The sequence below is a fragment of the Xiphophorus maculatus genome, chromosome 20 (assembly GCF_002775205.1).
Source record: "Xiphophorus maculatus strain JP 163 A chromosome 20, X_maculatus-5.0-male, whole genome shotgun sequence".
NCBI lineage: Eukaryota > Metazoa > Chordata > Actinopteri > Cyprinodontiformes > Poeciliidae > Xiphophorus > Xiphophorus maculatus.
Window position 1 is genome coordinate 17,336,359 of NC_036462.1, and position 22,121 is coordinate 17,358,479.

Genomic DNA, 22,121 nt, shown 5'->3' on the forward strand with positions numbered 1-22,121 from the left:
GCTTCAACAAAGTATTAAAGGGATTGCACATTTTCTTCTTAACTTTTAACACTTTCTTTTACCACATTTGATTTTAAAGTTGAATTCTATAGAAAATGGGATTTTAACAGCAGTGTGTGCTCAACTGTACCTATATAAAATACACACAGACAAACACTTTCATTTTTAATCTTTCATTGGAAAGCAAACATATAAGTGAGGCTTTCCAGCTGTGACAACAAAAATCTGACCAGGTAAAGTTACAACACATTTTAGACGATTTTTCTAATAATATATTAGACGTATTTGCTCTGTTTTTGACACGTGAAAAAAAATTATATCTTGTAAACAAAAACGTTTATCGTCATCTTAGAGGTTTTTTGGCATACAGATACCAGAACATTCGTTGTACAATCCCATTTTCTTCCCCCACACACAAAGCACAAACTCAGGCATGCCAGCATTACAAATTCCTTCAAAAAGTTCTTCAAGCATTCTGAGGCTTTTCTCTTTTAAAAAAAAAATTATCAAAGTAGAGCCAAAGCTGTAACACACCGCTTTTCTTTAGATGACTCCACGCATGCATCCCCAGATGATGAGTACAAACTGTGCTTGTTCAGTGCTCATTCAGGCAGAATTAGTGGTTTTATTTTGGCATCTCCACATGTGGATGCTACCATAAAGCAATGTGCAGTGTGTAAAGTTTATATTTACAAAAAGAGCAAGAAACCTTAAAAAAGTGCACCTTTATAAAAAAAAAAAAAATAGCATCGAGAACAAAAAGTATGACCACCCAGGATGCGCATACGTTGGTACTGTTACAGAATGCAAATCTGAGAAAAGCACTCAACAGCTCAGGAATTAAAATAGCTGACAGCTTCAATGTAGGAATTTACGGTTTTCCTCCGAGGTTTATCAGAGCAACTTTATATTGCAGATCACTGTTTATAAAAGCTGAAGTCCAGGAAATGTGACATCAGTCAGACCAGTTAAACAATTCCTACTTCCATCAGGTGAAGTGAGTTCCTTCTTTTATAAAAAAAACAGACACTAAAACATGTTTAAAGCATCAGTTTCTCCCCACACCACCAGTTACTAAAAATGTCCTTCGTGCGCAACGACTTCTGAGGAAAAACGTGCAGAGACGATTAAAAAAAGAAAGATAAAAATAGGAACTGTGGTCTTCTCAACTATGAGAAAAGCTAATGGTCATCCTGAAGCCATTAGTTAAAAATGGTTGAATATTTAGCAGTCAGTTGAGTTGATGTCCTGTGGGTCATCCAGAAACGGTAATAAGGACATCAAGCTCTTTTCCAGGCGTGATATGAGGTCCAAACAGACTGACGCAGTTCTGAGTGTGTAGCCACTGAAAGTGAGAGCAAGGCGCACGCATCCATCATTTTCTGCAGTCCAAAAGCCCCAGTCAGTCGGTGTGGTGCAGATTGGGGGAGGAATATAATTCACTTCCCACATGAAAAGCTCCAACTCAGTCATGTTGAAGAGGGCAGCACTTTACCTCTGATGTTCTTGATCGTTTTAGAAGAATCTCCAGGGTCAGAGACACACAATGTTTCAAACAGCGTTTCGTCAAACCACTGAAAGGTAAATAAAAATAGTGTTATCAAAAATTGCCTGTGTTCAATTGCAATGATTCTTGACGAGGACACAAAATACACAAATAACTAAAAAAAAAAATCATTTGGTGCATAAATTAGTGTCAACTTCTCTTGGAGCAATTTTTGGACAAACCAACTACACAATAAAAAAAGTCATAGGAGTTGTGACCAGTTAGCCAAATTATAAAAAAAAAAAAAAAACTAAAGGATTTTATGTGATAGAACAACATGGAATTAAAAGATTACACAATTTCAAGTTATGTTACATATACAAATTTAGGAGAGTGTGACATCCATTTGTTTTCAGTCACCTGGTGTGTGTACTCCATCTTCATGATGCTGAATATTCACTGAGGTTTTCCAACAAACCTCTGATGACTTCAAAGAACAGATTCAATTACACACAGAAATCGACCAACAATAACAGGTGATTTCTGAAAGTAATTTATTGCACTAGATGTCATTTCTGAAAATGTAGATGATACTTTTAGATTTTTATTTGTATGAAAACTGGAAACCTTGTATCCTTTTCATCCCATGTAAAAGTCAGACGCTACTCTAAGCTGGTCTATGACATAAAAACTTGAAGAAAATAAAATTAATTCGAGCCTCTGGATTTGATTTGGCAGATAAAAGTGGATGACTTGTGCAAGGCAGAATGCCTGAACTCTCCACAACACTGACGTTTTGCTGAAGGAAAGTTGGTTACGGTCATCACATTTAACTACACGGTTGGGTCACCAACTCTTTCTGACATAAAAAAAATGAATGAGAGAAACTGGAACCAAAAAGAGCATCAATTACTAAGATGAATTTTACATCACAAGGTTGAAAAGGTGTTCTTAAACTAAAGTTGTGCAAAAATAAATATTTGGTTAAAAACATGACCAATGTTTGGTTAAGGTGAGGAATTTAACTGCTGAGGTTTAGTATAGATGGTTTGCTTTCTGTGGCCACTTTATCAGAAACTGATCTTACAGGCAAAACACAGAGTAACAAAGGTTTGGAGAATCAGGAAGCTACTTGTCCTCTATGCAGTAGAGGATCTAAGAGCAAACTCTATCCATCTCAAAACAGCTCAAACTAACATTTCAACGCTAAATTATAATTTTTTCACACTCTGTCTTCTCAGCTAGGATCATTTGCCTTACACCATGATCGTTTTCTCAACCTCAAAACACGGTGTTCTAACTGCATTCACAGCGGCTGCCAATATATCCGATCTCTAACGAGCTAAGTCCGCCGGGAGTTGATCCGTCTCTCTCAAACCAGTAGTTCTTACTCTGTATAATCCGGCTCATCAAGGTATCCTATTATCTTCCCGGAAAAAGGTATCGTGTGTTTGCTTTCGTAATCACTCTGATTTAGTTTCTTTAACTGTTGTTTTGGGATTAGACTGAGGTGAAGAGTCAAAGCCAAGCAGTGGCATCAGTGCAACACAATCACAGCTGGGCATACCGTCCTAATATTTAATCGAGATATTTTGATTCTTAAAGTCAAGACAAGTTGCTCTATTGGGGCAAGAAGGGACTAATCCAGAAAATAAAACAAAACTAGAAACCAACACAGCAGAGTCAACTTGTGATATTGAGAGAAACCACAGCAAATGAATATTTTAAGCCATTCTCAGCTTCTTTACACAAATATTCAGAATTGGAAAAGCACTAAGAATTTGTCTGTTTTGAGGTCATGTGAACATTTATTTTTTGTAATGTAAATAATCCTATAAGCCTTATTTAAAAGATGATGCGATTGTGTAAAGAAATGTGTGACATTAAATGTACTATAAAATACAAACATACTTATTCCTAATAACACTCATAAGTCTTCAGAATGAAGGTGATTAAAACTATAGACAAGAATGATGAGATAAATAGTCAATCAGGCAGCAGGTGCTGATTGCTTCAGGAAACCTGTTTCCATAGGTTGGATTTTTTTTTGTTTTTAGCCTGAAGAAATGTTTAACATTTCACAGGATACATTCAACTGCTGACTGTAAACTTTGATAAAAATTACACACTCAACTAATACTCAAAAAATCTGAGCTTCAACATGTCGTTTTTTTTTTTATCCAACACAACAGAGAAAGAAAGAGAAGTACCACTCTCTGGTGGATAGCATGTCGCTCCGTGCTTTTCTGCCAGATAGAGATGCGCTCGACTCCGCCTCCGACAGTCCTCCCTCCACCAGCAGCTGAACGAGAGACGGTAGAATCGCTGAAGTAGCAGCCATGAAGTGATGCACATTGCAAAGGTGGTCTAAATTTTTAAACGCATCATGCAGGTGACTTACTGTAAGAACGAACACAACACCATGATGAGGACACATCCAATCACGCACAGCACGAGCACTGTGGCCACAGCCTGCTTTCTGTGGTTGGTTGCTACTACAGCTAGCAGGTCTGCGTGCTCACACCTCATCCCGACAAAGCCTGGATGACACCTGCAGCAAGGACAGAAAGTCGAAACGGACATCAGGCGTTGCTGGATTTTATACAAATCCTCCTATAGCAGGTTCACTGGCTGAAAGGCAAAACCTCCAATAACAAGTGGGATGCGGAAAGCAATAAATGAATCCCCACCAATAAGTAAATAAATAAATAAAACCAAGACAAAACTGTTAAAAACATCTGGAAACACAAATGGTCATATGTAGTGCAGTCAGCTGTTATTTCTATCAACTGCACATGAAACAAATAAGTTAAAATAAACTTAGAAATGTACATTGTAAATATATCTAAAATAAAAAGACATTAATAAAAATAAATTGTGGGGTACTAAAACATAAATCAAGTTATGCGCATGTTAACAATGTCTCCAAAAGTAAGGCGATCCGACGTCATAAAAATGTGCATAAACAACGTTTGAGATCAACCGGCCAGAGGTTGGACTCAGCCGATATTCCCCTGAAAAGCTGGGGATTATGAAAACTAAGAAATCTCACCATGTTTGGTTTATGATGCACTTCTATTGAGTCAAACTTAGATAAAGGTTGAGGATTTTTGCTGGGGGAAGCGAGGGTCTAGAAGGTTAAATAGCTGTGATGCAAACATGAGGATATTCTTGAAATTCCTTTATTTTGTTCCGTTCAAAACTACCATCTCTATTAGAACCCACTGCATTATTTTCTCTTTATGTGTAATAGCACTTCGGATAAAAAACAAGGAAAAGACATCAGAACGGTCAAAATCAGCTGATCAAACCTAAAGAGCCCAGAAATTAATATTGACTAAAAATATTAACATCTCTAAACAATATAAGATACAATTAAATAACATAAGCAAGAAAACATAAGCTTATTACGAATAAAATATGTCAACTGAAACATGCAAAGCTAAAGAGATGTTTCTGGAGTTTACTTTTAAAAACACTCTGAGGCATCTGCAGATCTTCATTAAACCATACTGACAATTCAAAGCCTAAACAATGCGTTCTATCACTGATTTAGAAGATTTAAAAACCTGCAACCAGGAAATGTGGTAAGAGAATATGAAAACTCCCTGTGCTTTTCCAACAACCACATATGAATGTTTGATTGCTGCAGTTTATGTTGAATTTTCTTACTGCAAAGTTTGACTAAATCACTTGGCTTATTTGTGATTCCTTGGCAACGCAAACTAAAAGCATGCACCATAAAACTAACTCCAGCTTTCCAGCACCAACGGCTTTAGATCTTAAGATTGCACTAATGTCTCAGCTGGCAGATGGCAACACTTTGCTCCAACAGCATGCAGAGCTGCTGGGAGCTTCCATAGGCAAAAAACAATCTAAAGCAATCGCAGCAATTGCGTAAGTCTTTGTTGTCTTCAGGTCAGGAGTCACAGCAGAATTTGACAAGTAGGATTTTCAATAATAATCTGATAACTTACACACATGCAGGTGTCTCCTCCAGGATCAGGAAGCGGCAGGTGCCATGAAAGCAGAAATGCTGATGAGAGTCAGGACAGTCATCGAAATGAGACCGAACTGCCGCAGCCACAAACTCTGTGAGGGCAAACAGTGTCTATTTTAAAATGTAAAATCGGTTCGAACAAAAATGCAATACAATGTCAATACATCATCTAATAAATTAAAGCATCACTGATTACCAGTGTCCCCACAAAATTGATGCGATTCATCTCAACTTGTTGCTATAGATGCAACACGGTAATCAAAATAACCCTGCTGAGGACAGTGACAGGACATTTGAGAATCTTTAACCTCTGTCCAGATGTCAGAGCAGCAACAGGAGCACTTACAGGCGAAGCCTTTATGCTTTAGTTGTTAACTTAAATTGTTTTTCTTAAGATCACTTCAAAATGTGGTTACAGAACCAGACATCTAAGATAATTGCTATTCTGATTTGTCTGGTATTTCCAAGGTTAACATTGTTTTGGCAATTTAAAAATCCAGAAATCTTTAAAAATAACTTATGATTAGTCACAACTTTCGGTATTGTTTGGGAATGAGTCAAGCTTTGACATTGCATATCTGTTTTACACACTGGAATTACTGCAAGTTTAAAAATTGTTTATGAAGATGGCCTCAGTCCTGAGACTGTTACCTCAATGTAAAGGTAAAAAAATAATAATTCTCAAAATATACAGCATATTTGATAGGTCATAGAGCTGAATAGTTAATGAATATTAAAATAATTTATCCTCCTTAATATATATACTGATGTCTCACAGCCAACGACTTTTTAAGCTACAGCAATCTGACAAACTGAGCCACAACACCAACCAAGAACCCCCAAAACACAGGAGCTGAAGAGGTTATGATTTGCCAAAGAATCCACTGACTGGCCTAGAGAGACATTGTGTAACATTTTATGAAATGTTGAAAGCAAGATTGTTCTTTTGGGATCTAGGAACTGCAGACAAATTCCTCATACAAGCATCATATTGTGACGTTGGGTCTATTAATCGCATAGATAATGGATTAGGTTGAATGCATTAAAATGCCTAGAAAGGTCACATTGCCTTTTACTAAAGCAACAACCTCAAACGCACAAGTAAGCGAGCAGCATCTTGGTTCCAAATAAGCAAAATCAATGTTACAGATTGGCCACCCCAAACACTAGACCTCAGTCTAATAGAAAACTTGTAGGACAACAACAAACATGCCGTTTATGGTAGAACCAAGAAATGCACAGACAGACTGCAGCCTGATTGCCCTGGGCTGGAACACCTGTGCACAGGCGACTCCATGCAACTCAGATGTGAAGAACATTAAAGCGATACCTGCTGTTAGCCAGGGAAGCTAACTCTTCAGGTTTTACAGTAATATGTTTTGGTTTGTAAAGAAACATGCAGAAATGACTTTTTTTTTTTTTTAAGACAACTTGATCATTTTCCTCCTCTCACATTCTGTAAATTGGGTACAGATTTAATATCTCTTTGTTTTGATTTATAATAAGTTGTCAGTGTTCCCAATGCTTCTATCTACAGGTAAATTAAAGCTATTATAAGAATATGACTTCACACACATTTTTAACCCTTAACTATCATCTCAAAACACTTACAGGTTATCTACTGGGTCTATGAGGATACCAGTTAAAAGGTTCTAAAACACACTGTGAGCACAATTGTTTTTATATTTGTGTGTTTTTCCCCCCACTCCAATGGGGAAGAACCCAGAAAAGTAACACTGTACAACAAACTAATTTGGTTTACTTAAAAATAGGCCAGTACTCACAACATAGTACTGATAAATGACATAAATCTAAAAATAACAAAAGCTTGTTAGAGGCCTGAAACAGAGACCTGTACTAAAGCCGACACCCACGCCACCAACGGTAAGGCCGCTAAGCCTTTTCTTCCATGATGTGCTGGATTACATCTTGGAGGCACAATTACAGCCAAAGAAAACTCCTGGTGAGAGAACAGACAAAAACCTCTGTCCATCAACCCGCGATGGGTTCTTAGAAAGTGAACATCCCTGCAGCGACAACAGCTGCGTTTCTTTTTTTTTTCTTTAAAAAAATAAATAAATAAAAACAGCAATCTCAATTTACACCCTGACGAGAAAAAAATCCGCACCAGATCGAACATAACGCCCAGATAAAACAGAGCACTTCTCACACGTAAGCTGTACTGTCACACAAATTCCTCCATCGCTGACGCAAACAAACAAAAAGTGTTTCTCAAGCACCCGAAACAGATGCCACAGTGTGGCTTTCAGGGTGACAAGGAGGATGGATATGCAGACAGATCGCTGCATTACAGGCCGCGTCACACTCTCCATTCCAACGGTAAATGGGAGTTTGGATCACAGCCTGCATGCATTGTCTCCATCCTTCAGACTCCATGAAAGCACTCTGTTGTCCTACAGGCATCTGCCTACCAAGCCCTCTCTCTTTCCATGTGATTTTGGCAGACGATTCCAGGGGGAACACCGACACAAAACACCAGCTCTTAAGGGAAAGTTATTTGCTTTTCACATAATAATTCAATACTGTAGCGCCAGCATTTGGGGCAATAGTTGAAAATACAGCTCATTATTGTTAATTTCTCATAATTACTGCCCTGAGGATCAGTTATTAGCCACACTGTGCCCATAATGGAAACAGCAGTGTGGATCTGTCCAGGGGAAGCAGCATGGCCTTGAGAGGAGGAATGAAACATACTTTTAACTGGACGTTTGCTGGTTGTTGCAGCAGGTCTTCTGGTTGTTGAGGTTGTGCTGCTGATGGTTGTGGAGGAGCTGCTTGTTGGGGTGCGAAAAGCAGCAGCAGAGGTATTAAGACTAACTGCAGCATCTGTGACTGTTGAATTTGTTTTCTCTGTAAAAAGAGAACCTGGAAACAAAATGCAAAGATATAAAGGAAATGAACTCCTACAGAAAGTTAAAAAAAGAGAGAAAAGACTGCTTTTATGCATTTTTACAATTACTCAACTTACTTCTACTTGTAAGAAAGTTAGCTGTGCTTGTTCCTTTGCCACTGGTGGTCAAAGAATTATTACTGGGTGCATCTGGAGCAGAGGTGGCGATGGCGTCGATGGAAACATTCGCTTCAATCACAGCTGAATCGCTTGGACCTGCTCCGAATGTAAAGAAGGAACCTGCACAAGGGAATACAAGTGTTTCTAAACATATTTTATGCACCTCTTCTCTGGAAAAAAAAAAAAAACTATCTCTAAATTGCATTTGTATTTAGACCTCCAGACTCAACAATTTACAGATCCACTTACAGGTCCAACTCTGCAATTCTTAACCATTTCTTCTTTTCAAAATAGCTCTAGCTCAGTGAGATTGGACAGAGAGGGTCTGTGAATGTTATGTTTAAGTCTTGCCACAAATTCCCAATTGGATATGGGTCTAAACTCTTTTACAAGACCATTGTACCTCATCAATATGCTTTTAACTGGATGTTTAAAGCCAGAGCTAAACTATTCCATTTTACTTCTGGCTGAAAGTTTATGGTTCTTGATGGAAAGTGAAAGTTTGAAGAAGTTCTTCTCTAGTGGAACCTTCCAAAAGGTTCCACTTTTGTCTCATCAATCCACATGTTTTCCTCACAGACTTGGCGATCATCAAGATGTCTTTGGCAAATGTGAGACAGGATAGAGTAAGAACTCCACAGAGTTTGAATGACGCCTTAAATATTTTTTAAAATCCACTTAAAAAAATTAATTGCAACGTTTCTGTTAAACAAATGCAAGGTCTAAATGAAATCATAAAAGCAGTCATATTTACCTATGACAATGTGTCCTTTAGCTTTACCTTTTATCAAACAATGGTTTACAGGGTTAAACATCCACTAAAAGGATGAGACCAAGGCACTATAAATACACAGCAACCCCAGTCACGACAAGAAAAACAGAAACAAGCAGGACGCACAGCAAAATGTCCTTTTAATTAAAATAGAAGTGCATTAAATATTAATCTTATATTAATTCTTAATTGGTATTAAAATAGTATTTTACTGTCAAACCTGCTTGCCACACAAGTTGTTTCTTTAAAAAAAAAAACAGTTACTTAGGTTATCTAAAACAAAACTTAACACTTCAGCTCAAAAGACTCACCGCTTATGAGAAAAATAGCATCCCACAAAATCCGAGTCATTGTGCCGGCTGAAGGATCTGAAGAGCGGCTTCAGAGAAATCCGGGCGCGTTGGAGAACCACATTAGAGGTGCAGCAGCAGAAACAGCAGCGATGTCACTGATGGTTATTTTAATCCGGGAATCCTTCAGCTACAGCCGCCGACCACTGTCAAACACAAGCATCTAATCCATAGAAAGAAAAACAACAGATAAAGTGGTTTTGAAGCAACGACAGCCGAGTTTTCCGTATCTTCTCCCCTGGATGCCACAGCCTTTCACTTGGCGATGCTGCTCAATTGAGGAAACTCCCGTAATCCTGTCAGAGCAGACCAATTAGAGACAGATGGGGGAGGGGGAGAAGAGGTCTCACTCTGACCTCAATATCACTCGCTTTGTGTTGGCTTGTTAAAAATGTAATAAATATAAATTATGCCGTGTGACACCTAACCTTAGTAACACCGTTACATGAATTATTTGAGCTATTCTTTAATGACACCCAGTGGGGACGTGCAAGTCAGCAGCAGAGGTGGTGACAGGCAGAAGCATTCAGGTACACGAAGATAGCAACAAAAACCAAAAACAGAAAATTAGAAAATAAGAGCGATATGGTAAGGTCAAAATAATAATAATAATAATAATAATAATAATAATAATAATAATAATAATAATAATAATAATAATAATAATAATAATAATAATAATAATAACTGTTTATTATTGTATTCAGTGCAACTAAATACAATCATTTCAAATGTGCAAACTGTAAATGCAAAAAGGTCAAGCTTATAGCAATAAAAAAATAGCAAAAATATGCAAATAATAGGAATGTAAACAACCTACTGTGTTTATTGAGAGTAGTGATGTTTTAGAGTCTTACAGCAGCTGGGAGGAAGGACCTACCATAATGCCCCTTTGTGAATCTTGGATGGCGCAGTCAGAAGGAGTGGCACAGTTCTGTTCCAGCTGCATGCATGAGATGAAAGAAGTGGTAAGAATATCCACTTCTGAACAAATTCTATAAAAACAGAGCTGTACAAAAACAATACATAATTTATTACTTTATCCATACTTAAAATTACCAAACATTCAACAATTATGAAGGTTTGTACTGTTCAAATGTCAGTTTTGTTACTTTATGTTACTGTTTTCACTAAGTAAAGAAATGCCACCACAAACAGTTGTTCCAAAATGTTGGGTAGCTTGGGAATGTCTTTTTTTTTTAAGATCAGTATTGAATACGTGATTTACCAAAATATTCACTTTCATGCATTGTTTGTTTTTGAGCACAATCTGATTTAAAATGAACTGGCCTCTTGACTCATCATTAAGTACAAAGTGTATACTTAAAAATGCTATAAAGGTACAGATGAATATTTTTTCAGCTTTTTTAGGTTAAATCTTGATCAAACTTCCAAACACTGAATAATTATCAGAGCTTTTGTCCTTCAAATGTCACTTTTATTACATTATGCTAAAGAAAACACTTAAAAATGTTTTCTGTTTTTTTCATATAACAAATCTAAGAACAAAAAGGCCCCATTGACTCCTATTGAAACTACAATCTCTAATCCCCACAGCTGTTTCAGAATAATATTCTGAAATATCTGAATAAGATTATATTATAATCATACATTATAAGCTACTAGGGTTTAATTTTTGAGAAAAGTAGTACATTTTGTCTGTGTAATTTTCCTGTAATATTTACAGAAAATACAGAAAGTAGGCTGTCTATTGTTTTAACTTCTGATTGAGATGAATCTGTTGCTAAGTGACAGACTCAGTCACTATGTAGAAAGCAAGCAATAATTTAATCAGCAGCAAAGTGGCTGTAGGGATAAAGGAAACACCGAGGATTCCATCCTATGTTAAGAATCAGAGACTAGAAAAGCACAAACAAATAAAGACGCTGTTACAGTTTATTCTTAGATGCCAAGAAAGCTTATGACCAGGTGCTCAAAGAAGAACATTTTATTGAAAATAATGGACGGACGGATGTTAAGCTTTTGTGATCCATGTTTTGATGCAATGTCTGGGTTGACCAGCTTTTTTCCCCAAAACCAGGAAACCCCGACCTTGACGTAGAGCCACTGTAGTCGTACAACTTGTCTTCTTTTTTTCTGTTTCTCCTTTCACTTCTCAGTATTCAGATGATTTATGTTTTCCCTCCAACTTTAGGCTGAACTTTAATCCCGCATTCCTTCTGTTCAGTCATCTGTCCAACAGATTCGCTGATAATAATAAATTTAAATCTTCTGGCCAGAATCTGCTGAAATGTGGATTTTTGAACATCCCAACAGATATAAAATTATATAGACTGGGCTCTCAGGACCTGAATTTACTCAGCAAAAGATGAATGTTGACAATATGTATTTTAGTAAAATGAATAGGACAAAAACTGCAAAGTTGGCAGTAGCTATGGTAATGTTCCCATTAAAGACAGATGGTTCTCCCTGTTTAACGCAGAAGTAAAACATTTTACTTGTAGGAGTGTTCAAGATGGACCCATGACTCAGCTCTTCTCAGAATCTCAAATCACTTCAAGCTGTAAAGCGATGCAGGTGAATGTATAGCCTGCTTTTGTTAGACTAGACTCAGTTATTCTTAGAAACTTCAGTACTTTGCATTTTCTGCTTGTATTTACTTTTAATTTGTTCTTTTTTTGTATAGCACTTCAAGTCTAATTTTGTTGCTTTTTTATGTGCTTCAAAATAAAAATGTATTTAATTTAATTTGACTTATTTTAAGACATAAGAGATCTGAAAAATAAAATCACGTCTGATGTCTGTACAGTATCAGCTGATGATAATAAGCTGCTGTTTCAGAAGGTAATGTTACTGTCCCCTGAGTGATTCGTGTAAACTTCTGTAAATGTGCTTCTTCCAGCTTGTCTACTGTAAAGGACATCTTCCAATAATAATAGAGTCCAGCAGGAGGGGTGGGAAACAGCGCCATCTGCTGGGCATGGTTGTTTAATTCACTTCAATTGAAGAGAATAAATTAGAGGTTAATGAAGACTTTTAGCCATCCCAGATCTCTGGGCATATTTTATTTTTACTTTTTCGCTAAATTTGGCTGTGTTGGCATAAATTAAAAAAATGACAACAAATGCAAACCGTTGATCAGGATGTTTTTTAGAGGGTGAGTATTATTTCTTATTTATTTACTTACTTATTTAAATCTTTGCTATGCTTTTCATGGAGCAATCTGTGTCTCTTCAGCCCTTTATGTCTGACTGACTTGCATTACTTTGGATTACAAGTAATGCAACTGCTACTGAAATAAATACATTTCAGTAGCATTGAAATGTATTGATTTATTTACATCCCTTCAAAGTACTTTTTTGTCTACAAACTGGGAAGCACTATCTAATACCTCACATTATTAGTGTCAAAAAAGATAATTGATATGTGAATATTAAAGATTTAAAAAATGTTAGAAAATATACTGTACTCTGGTAAGTTCTTTGGTATTAAGAAACGATATTTTCTTGTCTCCAAAGGACTCTTTATCCAATATATATATAAAAAAATAAACATAAAAGATAAATTGATTAAAATTAGTGTTGATGTGAGTTTGTGATCCCAGAATATTTTCCACAGGTTGATGTTTTTGACGGGACATTACAAGTTATCCATTCATTCTGCAGTTTACTTATTAAATAAAACTCCATGTAGCTCAATCTACCCATTTGTGTCTGTTCTTAGCATCCCAGTTGAACTCCCACTATGCTGCATATTTTAAAGTCTTTAGACTTAAAGGAAGAATATGTAGTTTTCTCAGGTAAATCATTTCTGTGTTGTTCAAAGAAAGCTGGTGAAGCGTCATCTCACTGTTTGGCTGTTTATGTGTTAACAGGCTTTTTAACAACTTCAGCCAATCAAATAAGGCCCAACTCTGCTGCATGCAAGTACATTTGGTCCACTGCTGTTCAGGTTCGGGCTTCTGGGGATCACTGCTTGCAATCAGCCAGTCTCTGCGCTTGTGCTGGTCCTCACTCAGTCACCTTTACCTCAACTTAAAAATGACAACTTCAGGGATGCAAAAGGTAAACAATTCATTTATTTTTATTTATTACACGTAAAGAGCTTATTTTCATGTTTTATTGAATGTTTTACGCGTATTTTCATTCAAAGATTTTAGCATGTTCATGAGTGCAGCGCAGAGCAATTTCCAAACTTTTCAGTGAATTGAACTTAAAATTGAGATTAGAGACGGTTTTGCTCTCACGATAGTTTCTGACTTCACCGCCTTTTCTGTGTTTCTACATGTCATCAGTGAAGATGTTTATTTCCTTCTTCTGGCAGGGTAGTCCTCTGACGCTGGTGCTCATGGTTGCCTCTGCGGCAATCGGAGGAACTCTGCAGTACGGCTACAACCTGGCCATAATGAATGCTCCAACAACTGTAAGCTGCTTGTTCCTGTGTGAGGGATCTCCACTATAACTGCGAGTTACATTCAAACATATGTTATAAAAACAACTGCTCTAAAAACCCAAATTGCATCTCTTTAACATGAAACGGGATGGATTTAAGCAGAGGATTTTTTATTGCTTGCAAAAGTTTTCATTGCTTTTAAGAAGTCTGCAGACTCTGTGACCTAATATTTGGGTCAGACGGTGATTTGGCACAAGTGAGAATTAGGTCTGCTGTGTCAGTGATTAGTCATTCTTGTAAAGTGCCCAGATATGTTGAGTAACAAACTCTAATTCTTGAGGTGAGATTGTTTCTCATGATTTTTGCTGAGCAAAGCATCTGCAAGGAAATTTAAAGAACAAAATCTTCCTTAAGTTTAAACTATAAATATACTCTGAGAAGTGAGGGATTTTGAAACATTAAAAGACATATGGAAGAATTTGTTTTGTGTGGATCACCTTCCAAAACATAAATGTACAAACCAAGATATGAAATTGAGCTAACAGAGATAATAAGTGTCAGTGTTAACCAGGAATCTAGCATCAAATATTGACCTTCGTGTTCTCTCTAATAGTTCATTCAAACCTTCATCAATGAGACTTTCCTGCAACGCTGGGACATCCAGCTGGAGGACTACCAGGTGACTCTGGTGTGGACAATCATTGTCTCCATCTTCTCGTTGGGGGGATTTGCCGGAGCGCTCATAGCGGGACCAATGACCATCCGCTTTGGGAGGTAAAGTGAATGATAGACCTGCTGCCGTCATCAGAGATTGTTCATTTACTTTCATTTTTTATCTAAGCACCTGCGGATGGTGCTAGCCTTTAAGCTTAAATGCTATTGGTAAATATATAACAATGTTCACTTTTGGTGTTTTGTATCAACTACATCTGTTTCCACTTTCTCGCAAACATATTCATGTACCCTTTGCACATGCTGTCACATTTAAACCACCAAACCTGCTGGGATTTTATCTGCAAAATTGTGACGTGAAAGTGAAACATACATTAGTTCATGCTGATCTACAAATGAAAATATGAAAAGAGTAACATACATTCATTCATCCTCCTTTACTGCTTGAGTTTGCAAGAGGACCAGACCTGTAGCACAATGACCCAAAACAGACAGATACAGCTACAACGGAATGGTTTAGATCAAATGATAGACAGGTGTACAAAGGCCAAGTCAAAGTCCAGATTATGTCTCGTCCGTGGCGAGACGTGAAAATTCATATTTACAACTGAATCCAATCCATCCAATCTGACATAAATCTCACGATTTTCAAAGCTGTTAAAGGTTGTTCTGGAAGGTATTGACTCAGATGGGCTGTGTACAAACGTATACCAGAATTTTAAGCATTTATTCGCAAAATAAATGGGAAAATCTTGTATCTTTCACTTCTCAATTTTGTCTTGTTCTATGACATAAAATCTCAGCGAAACAAATAAGATTGTTGTTTTGTTTTTTTTCATCTACAAAGGAAAAAATGTCTGCTGCTGAACAATGTTTTTCTCATGAGCGGTGCTCTGTTGGCCCTCACAAGCCGAGCTGCCGGGTCGTTCGAGATGATCATGCTCTCACGTGTCCTGATTGGAATAAACGCTGGTACGGCAATTAAACATTTTCCAAATCACCCATGCATGCCTCAGGGTAACGTTCATTCATTCATAAAGAGAGTTCATTTACAGAGAGAGCATGTTTGTTTCTTAGGAATCAGCATGAATGTACAACCCATGTATTTTGGAGAAAGTGCGCCAAAGCACTTGAGAGGAGCCATCTCTCTGTCATCGGCTGTTTTCACTGCTTTCGGTGTCGTCCTGGGGCAGATTGTTGGTCTCAGGTGTGCTCCTGGTATCTCTAAATGTGCCAGTCCAGGATTTTAAAAGTGTGTCTCTGTTTTTCAAATGAATAAACAACTGCGCTTTGTTTCTTAAGGGAGATTTTGGGGTGTGAGTCATGCTGGCAGTATCTGCTAGCCAGTAATGCTATTCCTGGCTTCATCCAGCTTCTGACCCTGCCGTGGTTTCCAGAGAGTCCCAGATACCTGCTTATCGACAGAGGGGACAAAGAGGCTTGTATTAATGGTAGGTACAGTATTATGTTCTAGTGAAGTTCAGTCTATATTCAGCGGCTTTCAAAAGCATTTATACCCTTTGAAACCTTTTTACGCATCGTCACATAACAACCAAAAAACAAAGAACAATTGTGAAGGAAAAATAAGTGGAAGGATTCATGGATGTTTTTGAAAAATTTTAAGGATATTATGTGTATAAGGAAAAAAGAACTTTGTAGAACTGGCCTCTTGCTTTGCCATCTTGCTGCAAGCACACCTGACAGTCTATATGTCTCTATAGGCTTTTTCAATTGTTGCCAAAGATTCTGTGTTTAGGTCTGTACTTTGACTGGGTTTCATAATAAATGAATATGCTTTTATTTAAAGCCCCAGTTTTCAATCTATGGTACATGTACCATGGCTGATACCAGGGCTACCTCAAAAGAAATAAAAAACACATTTTTATTCACAGGAGTACTTTACCCTGTAGATTTTTCTTTTTTTGTTCTCTAAGTACTTTCAATATGCTTTGTGTATGTTTTTTCCCCTCTTTGGTTAGCTCTGCGTCGTCTCCGAGGCTGTGAGGTTGAGAGTACTGAGCTCGATGAGATCCTGCAGGAACAGGCAGAAACTAAAGGCATGAGACCAAGGCGGCCATGGGAGCTTTTCACTGATCGCTCTGTGCGCTGGCAGCTCATCTCTGTCATCATCATCAGCAGTGCCATGCAGCTCTGTGGAAACGACTCGGTAAGCTCCCCGGTCTGGGTCTTTCACTGAGGCCTGTTGTCATGATATAAGAGACTTATAATGCAGCTGTTGGAGGTATGGTCAATTGCAGTATTTTTTTTTCTCACTTTTGCTAAGAAAAAAAAAAATACAGCAATTTTTCAGGGACTTACAGATAATGTACAACAACATTATCTGATGTTCTTGTGGTCAGGGCTTTCTTTGATGAATGCTTGGAATGTTGGTGGGAAATTTAGAAGGATTCCTCAGAGCCGCCCGGTTGAGCTGCCAAGTTTGTGTTTGGACTTTATGTTCTTTACAGTTTGTTCTCAAAATGGTTTATTACTGTAGGCAGCTGCAGAAGCATCATAATAAATGTGTAAAAGAGCCCCAATTATTTTTATGTATGATTTCAACCATATTCTCATTTAAAAAAAGAAAATGGGAGGCAATACATCACATACATCATACTTTCCTGGAACCTTTAGATTACTTTTTGGAACTTGAACAGCCATTTTCCAGAATTTATGGGGTTCTTATCCAAAACATTATGGGTTACTGTCAACAAGTTGCAGAATATTTTCAGAAACTTACAAATTAATTCCCAGAACCTTTAGGTAAATTTCTGGATTCACAGGATTTGTGTACAGACACAAACAGTTGCTTTCATACAGTTTACAAGCTACAATTTTACAAAAATATTTTCCAAACTAATAGGATCCCTACTAAAAATGACTTTACTAGAAAAAAAAAAATATTTTCCTAAATCTTAACTGATTCCTTTTTTGTGAAGTTATATGTAACTTTAAAATTACTAATACATTTGAGAACTGGCAGTTTACTTTTACAAAAATCCCCAGGTTTGTCGAACAATCAAGATCCTTTCCAGTACCAGCAGTACTTTCTTGAATTTTCAAGGCATTTTCAGCAACTTTTAGTTATAACTTTTTAGAACCGACAATTATTTATCCAAAACTACTAGTTTTCTTGACTTTGCAGGTTTCTGTAACTTAGGGGTAATTTTTCCAGAATATACCAGGTAAGATGTGTGTAGGGTACCCAAAAACTGTGCTCAAGAAAGAGTAACACTACTTCAATATATATTTAGTAAGGTTAAAGTAAAAGTTACTGTCCAAGAAATTTCTCAAATGTAAAAAAAAATGTTTTTGTGAAAAGGCTATGTAAGCACTGAATTACTGAGCACAACATCTGATTCTATATTTACACGTTATGTCATCAGTCAGACATAAATCTAAAGTTTTGTGTAAATTCTGATATTAGAAAACTAAAATGAAAAAATGTAGTTAAGAAAAATTATTATGAAGCATTAGAAAAATGCTTCAGAATAATTTTACTAAAGAAAAAATAAAAAGCACGATTTTGTGAAACTGCTCCAAAGAGTACAACAAGTTACTCCAGTAAATGTAACTGAGTAAATGTAACTGGTTACAACCCACCTCTGGAATTGCACATTACTCTCAGGAAGCCATAAAGTTGTTTCAGGGACTTATAGTTTACTTTTCCTGGATCTTGCTAGTAGTTTACCTGGAAATTATGAGTAAATTTCCAAAACCTACAGTTGCTATTCTGAAATTTACAGATTCCTCTCTTAAATCGCTGGAAATCTTTTCAGAACCAACAGATTACTGTCTTGGACTCTATCGATACTTTCCAGGAATTTTTCCTGAAGCATAAAACTGGGCTGCATTATCTACTAGTATTCTGTCACCACCGGGGATGAGTAGCTATCAGAAAAGTTTTTAATTTGATTCCAGTTCCCAAGTTCACTCCATTTACTTTTACGGATTTACAGGTTACTTTTGGGAACAGGACTGTGTTATAAAGTGAGCAATTACCAGTTGGTCTATGTTCCTTACAGTCCTGCCCTTGAAGATACCCTTTAGATTCTGGAGTATAAAGTCAAAATTACATGAATGTTTGGGCTGTGTTATATACAGTATATATATATATATATATATTTTTTTTTTTTTTTTATGATGAACTTTGTGCATCTTTGCAACATTTCAAGGCATTATGAGAGCAGAAAACACTACCTAAATCTTGAGTTTAAGACCTATTAACCACATTTTTGGCAGCTTTAGAGAAGACTTTATATTAACACAAATACTCAGAGTACAAATGTTGGCACAATCAGCTTAAAAGCATTAAAACCCCATTAAAATGAGCACTGATCCCTCGTAATATATTCACATTATGTGTTCTTCTTACAGATTTACTTCTATGCATCTTACGTGTTTAAAGAGGCCGGCATATCTGAAGAGCAAATTCAGTATGTCACAATCGGCACTGGGACTTGTGAGTTCACAGCGTGTATTATGTGTGTAAGTTTCTGCCATTTAGTCTCTTGTTATACAACCTGCAGAAAAGGGAGAAAAGCTGCAACTGGCAGTGCTTTAACAAAGGAGGAAAAGCCTGAATCAGTACCTAGACCAGGGGTGGGCAACTCCAGGCCTCGAGGGCCGGTCTCCTGCAACTTTTAGATGTATCTTTACTTCAACACAGGTGAGTCAAATAATGAGGTCATTAGCAGGACTCTGGAGAACCTGACTGCACGTAGGAGGTGATTCAGCTATTGGATTCAAGTGTGTTGGACCAGAGAGACATCTAAGAGTTGCAGGACACCGGCCCTCGAGGACCAGGATTGCCCACCCCTGGCCTAAACAAATTTTCCAGCAATAAAAATTAAACTTCCAACTTATAAAGTGAAACTGAGTTTAAGTAGAGTGAAACTGTCCGCTGTGGGTGTGTATGTTGCATCAGAGTATGAATAGCATACACCAGATATGGAGTGAGTAAACATACGTTGTCTGAAGAGGAAGATATATCACTTTTTCTTTTTTTTTTTTACACCATGTACAGTACTCAACTAATTAGATTTTCTTCTTTTTATTTGACATCCTCCTCCACATACTATCAGCTCTGTAGGTAATTTGACTCATTCTGGATATTACGGTGTCATTAAAAAAATTACCCACCTGACCAATCAGAACTGAGTGAATCCTTCAGGATGTCTCTTTAAGCAATCAAAGAGATAAAATCTCAGTTGAAAGATTAATGAGATAATAGCTAATGATAGCCTGCCTTAACCAGCAAGTCTTAGACTATTTAAACAATGTTTTATCCTTTGTATATTGTGGATATCTGTTCAATGCAAGTACATAAAAGTGTATCAAATCTCAAATATCTGCAACAATAAAAACAGAGTCTGAAAAATGCGTATTTGACCCTTTCAGAATCTGCTGGTTGAGCATAAAGGTCGGAGGTTCATGTTGATGGGAGGATTCCTCCTCATGACCATCTGGGCCATCGTCTTCACCATCGCTCTGTCATTTGAGGTAATTGGCATCCGCTCCAACAAATCTCTGCAGATTATTAAAATAAAATAATTATTTTTATTTTAATGTTGCATATTTTATCTTTTTGTTGAAAACAAGATGCTTCTTTTTTCAAACAGCAATATGTGTCTTGGATGTCTTACCTGAGCATGGCCTGCATCTTCACCTATATCCTCAGCTTTGGGATGGGACCAGGTAAGCTGAACAAAATGCTTTCCTCAAGATAAAAGCCTAAATAAAATCTGTGTTTTTTAAACCTTTAGCAGTTCATCCCTAAATATGCACAAATCTATGTTTTTCTCCAAGTGTTAAAGACCAGTAATGCTGCAAAATAAGTCTTCTAGCATGATATGTCTGCACTCATGCAATCTCACAGCATTATATCTGCTGAGGTGTGTCTTCCCTGCAGTATAACCAGTTGATGAAATAAAGATTACTAATACTGTGTTCTTTGTAATCTCATTATCCAAAGTATAAGTGAATCAAAGCTATTTGCTTCGAAAAATCAGAATAAGCTGGAGATGTAACAGGGATGTCTTTTAAAATAAATACTAAAAATACTTCTCTTCTACTTTTATTTTGTGCTTCATACCTTAAAAATTCCAGTAAAGTTAAAAACACTTCCTAAACTGAGCTTTCTCTTCTACTCTCTCTCTCTCAGCTGGAGTAACCGGCGTTCTTCCCACTGAGATCTTCAATCAGGCGGCGCGGCCAGCTGCATACATGATTGCTGGCTCCATGATGTGGCTCAACCTGTTCATCGTTGGGATGATCTTCCCATTTCTGGTGGTCAGTCTGCAGCCTTTATCCCTCTACTTAAAACACCCGCTGCACCGGTAGTTCATGTAGTTTAAAAACGAAGTGATTCAGACACAGGAAACCATGTAAAAGAAAAAACAATTATTGTTTCATAAGGTAAGGAAGGAAGCAGAAATGTACATCTCTCATTTAGTTTTTTGGAAATTTATGAAACTGCTCACTATGCAAAGGAGCTAGACTTGGAATATTTGAAAATTACCTCTATTACTATGTCTTCTGCAAACAAGAGCAAAACTCTCAAAGTGAGGTAAATTATATATATTTTTAATGATTTGATGCAAACAAATGGGCTTTTTAGTAATATTTTAACTCAAACAATAGATGTGTAAACAATGTGAGAAAATCATTGCATGCGATTGCCATTAAAATGCATGACCTTATAATTTCCTAATAACAAAATATTTGAGATTAGATTTTACTATATTTGAATTTTTTTTTCATATATTTATCAAATTTAAGCCGAGTATTGAACCTCGAGGTATTTCCTGTAAATAACACAACGCAACACACTATGAATTCTAGGGCTCAATCTGTGTAGAATAAAGAACAGCAATAATTTTAAGTGTTTTGTTTGTTTGGGGGGTTTTTTGCTATTTTTGCAGAGTGGACTGAGTGAATACTGCTTTGTGCCTTTCGGAGCCATCTGCCTGTCGTCTGCTCTGTACATCGGCCTGTTTCTACCAGAGACGAAGGGAAAATCTCTATCAGTCATCACAAGTGAATTCCACAGGATGAACTTCAAAAGCCAAAATGACAGAAGTTTGGAATTACAGACTCAATATAAGCTGGGCGAAGTGTGTCTTTCCACGGCCTTATAGGCAGACTATTTAATGCTGCAACAACCAGTCCACAGTGTGCTTGATTTTATTAATAAAGAAAAAAAAAACCTGTAGGTGAATCACCAGGAGGGTGTTTCTGTCTTAAAACGCCAAAACGTTAACCCAAATATAAAAAATTGAGTCTCCTTTTGTTAACAGACAAAACTGACAGCATTTTATTTAAAACTATTTCAGTTTAAAATTTCAAACCAGTGAATGCTCATTTGATATTCATTGGGGAGTTTTTATGACTGAAACAAAACCTGTTTTAATTATGTTTCCTGTATGGCTTTAAAAAAAAACAAGTTTTTTTCTGTT

The 22,121-nt window shown here is 36.9% G+C and overlaps 2 protein-coding genes across 2 annotated transcripts; one reads left to right on the top strand and one right to left on the bottom strand.

Moving 5' to 3' along the window:
- Positions 1-87: 87 nt before the first annotated feature.
- tgfa (transforming growth factor alpha) lies at positions 88-9,898 on the bottom strand. Its single transcript, XM_014473071.2, has 7 exons — positions 9,601-9,898; positions 8,476-8,637; positions 8,202-8,372; positions 5,464-5,578; positions 3,888-4,037; positions 3,697-3,788; positions 88-1,574 (listed from the first exon to the last, which is right to left on the bottom strand). The coding sequence occupies exons 1-7, from the start codon at positions 9,638-9,640 to the stop codon at positions 1,567-1,569; spliced, it is 738 nt and encodes a 245-aa protein (XP_014328557.1). The 5' UTR covers positions 9,641-9,898; the 3' UTR covers positions 88-1,566.
- Positions 9,899-13,355: 3,457 nt separating this feature from the next.
- slc2a11 (solute carrier family 2 member 11) lies at positions 13,356-22,085 on the top strand. The gene is made up of 13 exons (XM_023324911.1): positions 13,356-13,399; positions 13,475-13,664; positions 13,924-14,022; positions 14,606-14,766; positions 15,512-15,636; positions 15,742-15,871; positions 15,967-16,115; positions 16,644-16,831; positions 19,042-19,152; positions 20,065-20,166; positions 20,286-20,361; positions 20,828-20,955; positions 21,588-22,085. The coding sequence occupies exons 2-13, from the start codon at positions 13,521-13,523 to the stop codon at positions 21,801-21,803; spliced, it is 1,629 nt and encodes a 542-aa protein (XP_023180679.1). The 5' UTR covers positions 13,356-13,399; positions 13,475-13,520; the 3' UTR covers positions 21,804-22,085.
- Positions 22,086-22,121: the final 36 nt, after the last annotated feature.